This window comes from Uloborus diversus, unplaced genomic scaffold (genome assembly GCF_026930045.1).
Source record: "Uloborus diversus isolate 005 unplaced genomic scaffold, Udiv.v.3.1 scaffold_384, whole genome shotgun sequence".
In the NCBI taxonomy this organism is placed as follows: domain Eukaryota; kingdom Metazoa; phylum Arthropoda; class Arachnida; order Araneae; family Uloboridae; genus Uloborus; species Uloborus diversus.
Genome location: NW_026558554.1, coordinates 45,562 through 56,678, shown reverse-complemented (window position 1 = coordinate 56,678; position 11,117 = coordinate 45,562). Strand labels below are relative to the sequence as shown.

At 35.1% G+C, this 11,117-nt stretch overlaps 2 protein-coding genes across 2 annotated transcripts; both read left to right on the top strand.

The window, feature by feature from the left end:
• The first annotated feature begins 360 nt into the window (after positions 1-360).
• LOC129233402 (uncharacterized) lies at positions 361-1,543 on the top strand. The gene is made up of 2 exons (XM_054867430.1): positions 361-698; positions 841-1,543. The coding sequence occupies exons 1-2, from the start codon at positions 361-363 to the stop codon at positions 1,541-1,543; spliced, it is 1,041 nt and encodes a 346-aa protein (XP_054723405.1).
• Positions 1,544-1,564: 21 nt separating this feature from the next.
• LOC129233401 (uncharacterized) lies at positions 1,565-4,419 on the top strand. The gene is made up of 2 exons (XM_054867429.1): positions 1,565-2,023; positions 4,408-4,419. The coding sequence occupies exons 1-2, from the start codon at positions 1,565-1,567 to the stop codon at positions 4,417-4,419; spliced, it is 471 nt and encodes a 156-aa protein (XP_054723404.1).
• The last annotated feature ends 6,698 nt before the right edge of the window (positions 4,420-11,117 follow it).

Sequence of the window (11,117 nt, the reverse complement as noted above, 5' to 3'; positions counted from 1 at the left end):
TCGAAGAAATTTTTTTTTAAATGTGTAGCAAAACAGCCGTGTATTTTATTTTCCGCATGATTCAAATAAATATAAATATTCTTACCATTCACTGTTTGACATTCGCATATATAATGGCCAAAATCACTGATCGAGTAACGCTCTGACGTCACCGACTGTCGGACATAAGGTCCACAAAACAGCTACTCATATAAGATTGTAATTTTGAAATAGAAATCCTTTGAAATTTAAAAGTTTGATGCGTTTCTTATTTAATGGTTTTATGAAGTGATTCCTTTCTTGCATTAACCCATAATGTAATTTTGTTGAAAAAAAAAAAAAAAGCAACAGTGTTACGCACAATGACGACCCAACTTTTGAATGCATTACCAACTATGGTATATACGAGATATCAGTGTTAAAAAAAAAAGAGGGGACAACTTTGCTGTAGTTCCCAAGTATATTCCGGTGGAAGACATCGTAGCCAACATTGAAGCCGGTCTCCACAAGCTTCCAAAGGACGTGTCAGAAGACATCCGCCGAGAGGCATCGAGGATTTTACAGGGAGCCAATACACCAAGGAGCAATATCCCAGCACAAGAAAGACGTACCTTGAAACAGCTCAAGTCCAATCAAGATATTGTCATCTTAGCCGCTGACGAAGGAAATGTCACCGCCATCCTTAACACCGAGGACTACCATGACAAGATCCAAGAATTGTTAGACCCCCGATATCTACAGGTCCCTAACTAAAGATCCAACTGCGAAAATTCTGCGAGAGACAAGCAGACTCATCAAGGACTCGTTAATCCCACCCGAGATACAACGCACCATAAAGAAATCAAAAGATCTCCCCCCTAGACTCTATAGACTACCGAAGTTCCACAAGTCTGGAATTCCCCTTCGACTCATTGTAAGCGCCATTGGTTCACCGACATATGAAGTCTCCAAGTACATCGCGGGTCTTCTGAAACCATTTATTGGATTATCATCATCTTTCATTACAGATTCCAGTGACTTCGTTCAAAAAATAAATTTAATTTCTCTCCAGCCATCCGATTTGCTCCTAAGCTTCGACATTGTCTCACTCTTCACAAAAGTCCCAGTTGAAGATGCATTACAGCTGATTACTCCACTTTTCCCTCCCGACATCGCAGCCTTTTTCAAGAACGTCCTGACGACCACTTATTTCCAGTGGAACACAAAATTCTACGAACAAAGGGATGGAGTTGCCATGGGCAACCCCTTAAGCCCTGTCATCGCTAATTTCTACATGGAGTTCTTCGAACAGAAAGCCCTTGCCTCCACCACAAAGAAGCCCGAGATTTGGTTCCGATACGTTGATGACACTTTTGCGGTGTGGAGCTATGGAGAAGAAGACCTGCAGTTGTTTCTTCAACATCTGAATAACATTCATCCCAGATTTCAGTTTACCATGGAGAAGGAGAGCAATAATCAGCTGCCTTTCCTCGACGTTCTTGTGACGAAAAAGGAAGACGGGACGCTCGGCCACCAAGTGTACCGCAAGCCCACACACACAGACCGTTACCTTCATAAGAACTGAAACCACCACCCGAGGCAAAAAATGACTGTCATCAATACCCTTTTGCACCGAGCAGAAAGAATCTGCGAAACGACACATTTGAAGAAGGAACTGAAACACCTTGAGCTAGCATTTCGAGCCAATGGATTCACTAGAGGAGAAAGTAGAAGAGCCCTTCATCTCAGAAGGTCCCAAAATAACGAACAGACGTCTACTCCATCTGAACCATTAGAGAAAGTTTTCTTACCCTACCTACACAGAGTTACTGACCGAATTGGAAAACTCCTTGAAAAACACAACATCAAGACCATTTTCAAGCCCACCACTCAACTTAGGAATTGTTATCGCCCGGTGAAGGACCCCCGTGACCCTTTCTCCACATCTGGAGTTTACAAAATTCCGTGCTCCTGTGGATCAGTTTATGTCGGAACTACGAGCATCAAGACACGCCTTTCTGAGCATGTTCGTCATTGCCGTTTAGGAAACTATGATAAGTCAGCCGTAACCGAACACAGCCAACAAGAAGGAGTTCACAACATCAAATTTAAAGACACAGAAATCTTGGCTACAACATCTCATTACTTTGCCCGTCTTCATCGCGAAGCTATAGAAATTTTCAAACACCCCTTTAATTTCCACAAAACGAGGAGAATTTTAATTTACTAAAAACATGGCACCCTGCCCTTAGATTTGCTCGCCACAACAGTCTATAACATACTGTGGTCCCATCCAATCAGAAACCGGTAGCCACCACGGCTTGTGAATCCCATCCAATCAGGTACCAGGATCACCCAGCGGCTTGAATCTCATCCAGTCAGGAAACTTATTCCACCAGCGGCTTGAGAACGCCACCCAATCAAGACCAGCAGCCCAGCAGCAGTTTGCTTAAATACCGGAGCCACCGAAGCTTGGAATCAGTCTCACCAAACTCAAACCACCTATGATGGCTGCAGCAAAGCAAGCCGAGACGTCTGGAATTTCTACTCCAATTAGACCATGGCCAATAAGCCTGGAAGTGTTATCTCCCCATATTGACGCAGTATAACAGTATTTAACTATGGTATGCATTAAAAAACGTTTTTACGCTGGCCTAAAAAGTGGTGGAAAATGGGACTTACGTTAATCCGGCTTTGAGGTACAGATATTTATTGTAACACGTCAAATTTGACGACCAATCTCTCAAAAAGGAATGTGCCTCTATCATACCATGACGGGTTATTTTATAGTTTTAAGAATAGCTTTAAATTTTAAACACACTTGTAATCAAGAGATTGCAAAAGTAATTGTATTACAAACGATTTGCAAAAAATATTGCTTAAAACATAAATATTTTTTCCCGCTGATATGTTGCTAACTTTTTGCTTTGATCTACTTAAAATTGAAGGAATACGAATGTATAATTTAAGAATCAAATTGTCTTTGCAAATTAATACTACAGTAGACTAAAAAACCCTAATGTTTGTTCATGAGAACGTCTATTATAACTGACGTCAATGATGACCCAAATGATAAACGCTCGGATTTTTTTAAGTCTGGATTTTTGAGATCCGGATTTGTGATAATCAAATAAACTCAACCCAGGAGGATGCGCGGGGGTCATTTTTTAACCCCAAGCATACTGGAAATGGGCAATTCTCGAAAAAATGCCCCGTGCGTACTGCTAAGTTTTTTTTATTTTATTTAAGTAACTCTTAACTAAATATGGGATTAACTGTTATGCTTTGATGGTGTATTAAAGCATGTATTATTCCATAACAGAATTTTTTTTTTGAAGGCTTTGGTTAGCTGGAAAAAATAAAAAAACTTCGCGTTACGCATGGGACTTTTTTTTTTTTGAGAATCGTCGAAATAGTAATTTCCAAAAAAAAATAGCCACCAGTTTATTGTTTTCTTTTCAGTAACTAGGTTTGGACCTCCCATCTACGTTTTGGTGGCAGTTTGAACGGATTTCGGGCACTTGTGCTCCACTAAAACACTTTAAGTCAGTTCCTTGGGTCATAAAATGACCCCGCGCGTCCTGCCGTTTGTTTCACATAGCAACTATTTCGAATGACCAATACGGTTTTTTTGTTTATATCCCTTCAACATCGACGTTTTTTCATGTAAATAACTATGCCAATACGATACGAGAAAGTAATAAGTCGTTTTCAAACACTTTTTGCTTAAATTGAATCAAGTAATTGTTTCATCAATGAAGAAAATGCAGCTTAAGATATTTTAGAAGAGACATTCTTTGATCAAGAAAATTTCAGAAAATATGATGCAAAGTTGAAAAAGGATGGACATTCTTCAAATAAAATAAACAACTCTATTTTTTTTATTGTAAAACATGATATAAAGCGGAGTAAAGAGACGAGATTGACTTGAATGTAGCGATTTTTTCGTTTTTTGTTTTACTTTTAATAAAAAATGAAACTTTTTAACGATAATCCTTCAAGTTTCTGCATCAAAAATAACAGTAACAGCATTAAAGTTTTTTAAAGTTTGCAAAACTTACATAAAGCGTTTTTATATACTGTGTGTCTGAACTTGATTTAAAGAAGAAAAAAAAGATAAATACTTTCACTATAAGTGCACTGTAAAGCTCATTTATAAATCTTAAGTCTAAAATTCAATTTTAATGTCTAAAATTATAAGTCGTTATTGTTTGAACGGTAAGCAAGTCGAGCAATGACGTTTTTGTTAGCGTAAGACTGGGGGTTTTGATTTGGGGTCATTCAATGACCGCCGTGCATTTTAACGGAAGCGCGCGTTTTCCCGGGTTAATGAGAAGCTCTTATTCTTTATGCTTCGTCTAAGTTACCATTACTTTGATAGATGCGTCTTTGTAATTTACACAAAATACTTAAAACTGTTCTCTTTCATTAATATTGTATGCTTTTTAGGTTGCATTTTAACACAAAGAATAGAAAAAGAACAACTATTTAATCAGATCAACTTCATCTCTGCAGATGACTGAAACTCTTTATCTGCTTTTAGCTTAGGAAAATGCGTTTTATTTGAATAGAAGGAAACTCTCTTCGTCACCCTTTTTTAGACTACATTCCCAGTAAAAGTCACAGAGAGAAGAAAAAAGCATGAAAGTAGGCTTAATGCATATTAAAAATATCACGAAAAACAAAAAAAAAAAAAGTCAAAAATAGATAAAAAAATTAAATAAATATCGAAAATTTAAAAATTGGAAAGTAGGGTATTGAGATGGGGAAAAATGTCTGTCGGTCTCTCTGTCTGCCCCCCCTCCTAATAACTTTTGAATGAATAGTTTTGAATGAACTTTTTGATTTGAACTATTTTTTGTTCAATTTTGAACAATTCAAAAAATCTTAACATTAGCGTCTACGGGGAGATTTAAGGCAATTCCGAACTGTGAGGCGAATTTGCTTCAAACAAACTTTGTAGGAAAAAAAATTGATGAAAAACTTGATTTGAACAATTTTCCGTTCAATTTTGAACAGTTCAAATCCTTTAACATTAGCGCCTACGGCGAAACTGAAAGTCAATGTAGATTCCGTACTTGAAGGCGGATTTACTTCAAACAAATTTTGTTAGAAATAGCACTTGACACCAAACTCCAGACTCCGACTCCGAGAATTTAAGGGCACCTGACTCCGACTTTTATGCCCGACAATTAATCGGACTCCGACTCCCCGACTTCGAATCTGACTTCGTAGCTTCGGCAAAAATTTTCACACGGAGGACAAATGACTGATTCCGATTCTTGGAAATTCGACTCCGACTCCTTTATCCCAAAATGAGATTGACTCTGACTCCGACTCCGCAGCTGTGGTTTTAACTGTGAAATAATTATTGTTAATATGACTTGTTTTTATTTTCACGCTAATGTTTAATTTAGGTATTCAGCTTTCGGCGAATAAACTCGAAGTCATTCATGTATCTACATAAAGATATGCGCAGACTTTTCTTTTGACAATGAAAATTATTTCTTTAAGTTCACATTTTATTGTTTTTGTTTATTTTGGTAAGTGCATTAATTCATTTAAAAAGTTATATTTGGCAACAGGGGAAGAAGAAACGATTTTTTTTTAATATGATGTATTTATTTTAATTATTATTTTTTCGTTTTGAAAGCTGTTAAAGAATTTTTTAATGGAAAAAAGTGTATTAGCTGCTTTGTTTAAAAGGTGCTGCTTTTTTCTTTTTTTTTTTTTTAGATGAGTGAGGAATATTTTATTCCAATGAAATCAGCTTAAAATATTTAAAAAATATGTTTGATAGAGTTTGCGATTTTAGCTATTTTTGAGAATATTGATCAATTCCTAGAAAGTAGTATGGGTGTATGGGAAAGTAGGCTCGTTTAGTTCTAGACGGAACTTCTTGTATTCATTACACAAAATAGCAAAATTGTTCACATACTATCTTTGCAATTTTGCATTTGAATTTATTTGCTGAATATCGATATGGAGGAAGAAAAACAGAAAAAGTTTAAATTACATGCAATTCGTTTCAGGAATATAAAATCCGAATATATTTCAGATTACGTATCTTTTAGAAATGCATGACATGTACTTTTGATTTAGGTTTTGTACAAAAGTGTGCAGTTTAATGCAAAGTTAAAAAATAGTAAAAATGTTCTATAAATAACAATGACCGGCATTTTCTTTGTAATACTTAATTTGTGTCCAACTTCGAACAACCGTTTAGTAGTTTCTGAACGAACACTGCACTGAATTCTGCCTTTTGTTTCATTCACAGTCGAAGAAGATTTTCACAAATGTTTTACATCACAATAATTATTCTAAGTACATTTTGCACTAATATAAATGCAGCAGCTTAAGGTCTCATGCTTTTATAAGATAAAATATGTATTTGTAATTCACTTCAAAATAGAATATTGTAACTTAAACTTTTTATTACCAGCGATACATAAATGTTGGTTTATTTTAATAAGATAATTTAGAATTAAGGTAAGCTGTTTCTCTTGCGTGTTGTTTCCAGAATAGATTTTGTGTTATTAATATGTTTTAATAAATAATATCAGATTGAATATAAATGCATTTTTTGAACTTGTAACGTTGCAATTGCTTTATTTGTAGCAGAACATAATATTATTTTTTGCAGTACATCAGAAATGTATGACTTTTTTAGCTACATGTTCAAGGTTGACTCATGCCAGAACTAATTTCTTTTATGCCATTCCTATATCCTCATATATATAATAGGGAATTTACTGATCGAGTAACGCTCTTGACGTCACCAGCATATGAAACTCGCGCCACAGCATGATAGTCTGATAATATTTTTTGGTAATTTTTGGCATGCAGAGAAATGTTTTATTGTCACAAGGCGGAACTGGATCCGGTAACTCAACTGTTTTACTGGTAAGACTCATTTTAGAAGAATGGAAACACGAAAAAGTGGTCAACAATTGACGCTATCCACTGGAGTTAGAGTTAAAATTTCAACTACAATCAAAATATCACCAAAGAGGCAATTGCTTCGTTTGAATGTAAAGCGATTTTCTCCCCTTTAACGAGCGATTTTCCAGTATTAGAAGAGTTTTAATAATTCGCTTGGATTTTAACTTAAACTATTGCTTTTCCCTTACACCTGAATTTTATCGTTAAACAATAACCATCTACGTTTGACTGCGTTATATTGGCAACGGTTGCCTAATTCGTAGAATGTTTTCAATGATCCATTGCAGTTGTGCGCGTGCGCGTGTGTGTGTGCGTGTGTTTTAAATAAAACCTACATTGGTGTCCAAAAGGAAAAAAAAAATCATCGTGTTGGAACAAGATATTCCTGGAAGAAGAACATTAACTAGTCGGATTAAAAGCCAGAGTTAATGAAGGACACTAAAAATATTTTGTAGAAATTACATCACAAAAGATGCTGGTTCTTTATATTTTACTTGGTTAAAATCTTGCCTCGCGAAAAGCTAAGACCATATTTCTGGTTTGAAGGTGTCCTGACAGCAAAAGAAGAGCATTTTCTTCGAAAAAAGAACGAAAAAAAAATGATTTGCATTTGTGCAATCAGCACAATACGTAAATGAAGTTTGTTAATGACTTACTAAAATGCATAATTTTAAAAACTAGATACGTTCTTCTAGAATGCTTACAAAACGTATGCTGGCTTTCTTTCGGTTTTTCCGCATTTTATGTCTATGCATGGACACCTTTGAAACGCTATGGACCATAATCCTCTATTTTAACATTAATACTGGTGTTTATGATAAATTAAATTATAAGAATTTCTTACAGTGAACAAATAAAGTAAAACCTTCAGGTACAGTTTAATACCACAAACTTCGATTTAGTTCATGAAAACTTAATCATCATTGACTGTAAAATAAAGCATAATAGTTTTTGCATTAAAAGCATAAATGCATAATAAAGCAAAGGAAAAATATGTAACGATTTGCTGCAAAGTTTTTTAAAATAGCAAATACTAAAACGTTTTTACATGTGTGAAAAACTTAAGAATTTATAAACATATTTATTTTAATGAAGTACTTTGTAGTAGCGGAACACAGGAATGACGACTTTAGAGTACTATTCAAGCCAATATTGAATAGGTGGAGATTCAATGAAATACAAAATCATTTACGTGTCATCAAAATTTCTGCTTATAATTTGAAGCTTTTGAAATGCTGCTCCTCTTAGAAATGATTTCCATTATTTGCAGACGGTTGAACGATTGATATGGCCTGTTGAATAATGCAAGATAAAATCTTTTATAAACGACGTAATGTATGATCTACTATCTACCCATGTGAATACGGTTTCCATAAATTTAACCCTGAATCACATAGAATTTTTGGCATCTGTCTATCAAAAGTTATTAGGATTACATGTCAGATCTTATTAAGATCTGAAATGTATGAACAAAATTGCAAATCAATAGTTTAGATTTATTTGTTAAATTTGTTTTGTATTTGAGTTTAATATTTGTTTTAATTTTTAGAAAAATTAATATCATTTCTGTTTCATATATTATTTGAACAAAAGTATTAGCACACTTTCGAAAATTCACATATTTCAGTATTTATAAGGAAATAAAATACTATTTGTTTTGTATTTTTAGCCACATAAAAAGTAATACTCCAGCTATAATTTTCCGATAAAGAATAATTAATCGGACCAGCAATAAATTGGAGAAACAACAAAAGGTTTTTTTTTATCATCCTTCATCGTAAATAGTTGCAAATTAGCTATAAATTTCTGAAATAAGTTTACGAAACATGAAAAGTGAATGTGAACGAAATGTGAAGTTATCCCTTATATTCACGAAGATATAAGCATTAGGGCTCGACCGATGGCACTTTTTGGCCGATGGGCCGATGCCGATTGTTAGCCGATTGTTCAAAGAGGGCCGATGGCCGATGGCCGATTGTTTTCCTCCAAATGGCCGATGGCCGATGGCCGATGGCAAAAAAAAAAAAAAAAAAAAAAACAGAAATAAATTGATAAGATTGTTAGGGGTTTAAAGGATCATTGATTCATTTCACTTTATTTCCTTTCTGCGAATAAGGGATTGTAAATCACGAAAAAAAAAATTAAAAAAAATCAGATTTCGACCTAAATTTTTATTTTAAGATCATCCAATTTATACTTCACATGTTTTTTCGGCACATCTGTACATGCATATGTACCTAAGAACATATAGATGACCGAAATATCCATTTTGAACGCCTCCTCAGTTAATTATCGCAAATTCTTTTGTGATGTCTTCATGCGCGTAAACTTGCGTGACTCAAAAACGTTATGAAATAGTAAGTTGAAAACTCATACGTACTAGTATGATCTAAAAGTTCGAGGACAATTTGCATAAAACCTTACCCTGAATAGTTCACATTATCGAAACACATCTATCTACAAAATAGTCAGCTTGAACGACTATGCACTTCTGCCGACGTTCGTATAACTTTTATAAGCACTCCTGGAAGAAATTTTTCGCAACCTCCTGTAAGGCCTCTTGCGTTGCTGCTTTGACTTCATCGTGGGTAAGAAGGCGACTTTCATGTTGAGGATGCATGGTACGATTGGTCAATACTCTGGTATGACAAACAAATAACATAACGTTTCGTCGAACTTAGCTCCGTTTGACTTTTACCTGTTCCCAGCAAAAAAACATTTCCAAGGACGCCGCTTTCTTCTGTCAGGAGAAGATAAAGCTGCATCGTAGAAGGTAGCGAAAAATGGTTTCCAGGAGTGTTTCCAAAAGTTATATGAACACTGGCAGATGTACGTAGCCCCTCAAGCTGACCTTTTGAAGGTGAATGTGCTTCGGTAATGTAAACTATTTTGGATAAGGTTTTATACAACTTGTCCCCAAACTTTTGGACCGTACTACGTATCATCTGTATAGGGTTAAGCTTCTCCTTTTTTGACTGCTGTATGATGAAAGAGAAAGAACAACAGCCAAAAATAAAAATAAACTAGTATGTTGTGGCCATTACGAAACTTTCTTCTATATTTTTCCTTTTTCTGATCCCTCCCCATGCTTGACGAGGAAGCAATATTCCTAACAGAAACGAAATTACACATGCAAAAACTTGACGACCATCCCAATGTCTGAATTATTGTAAAAACAAAACAAAGAGCGAAAATTGAAAGTTACTTTAAAAGCCTTACTTGAATTAATTACAAATATTTTATTTATTAACAAACATAAGATGGCAACAGTTAAAAATTTTAAATCATTGAGATAATATTTCCGATCATTTCCATACAATTAAAATCACGAGAAATACGCAGACGACAATCTATTACGATTTATCTTTCTTATTGTTGCATTAATAAAACTATTTTTATTCGCAAAAAAAAAAAAAAAAAATCAACACCTCTTGGAGCGATTGGAGTCAAAATTGAACCAAAGCCTGTTTACGTATGGATTCACATATATTCCAAATTTCAACCAGAACGTAGCATTACTTCTTGAGATAGGGCACTCACAATGGAAAAAAAGAACGGGCGATTGCGCTACCCCCTTTTTAGCTGTTGACACCAAAATAAAATCAGCTCTTATACCCACTAAGGGCTACTTGTCAAAAAATTTTTGTTTGATTCCGTTCGTTATTTCTTGAGATACAGCAGTCACAATTGACGACAAAAAACGTTCTATAGCTCAACCCCCCTTTGAGTTATTGACACCAAAATTGAATCAGCACCTGCTCCTGTTAATGGCAACATATGGACCAAATTTTGTTTGATTCCGCCAGTTATTTCCTGAGGAATAGCAAGCACGCGTAACTCAAAAAACGTCCCATTGCTCCACCCCCCTTGGAGGAATTCGCGCCAAAAACCAATGGGCACAAGTTCACATACGGGCACATATGTGTACCAAATTTCGTTCGATTTCATGCGGTAGTTTTTGCTGTAGAGCGGCCACAAAAAACTGGTCACACACAGACGTGACACACATACATACACACACACACATACATACACACACACATACATACATACACACACACACACAGACAGACAGACATTTTCCAAAAATAGTCGAAATGAACTCAGCACACCTCAAAACGTTCGAATCCGTCAAAATTCGAAATTCGAAAATTTGCACGAATCCAATTATTTCTTCTATATATTAGATATAGAAGAAAGTAAAAAGGAAGAAAAAA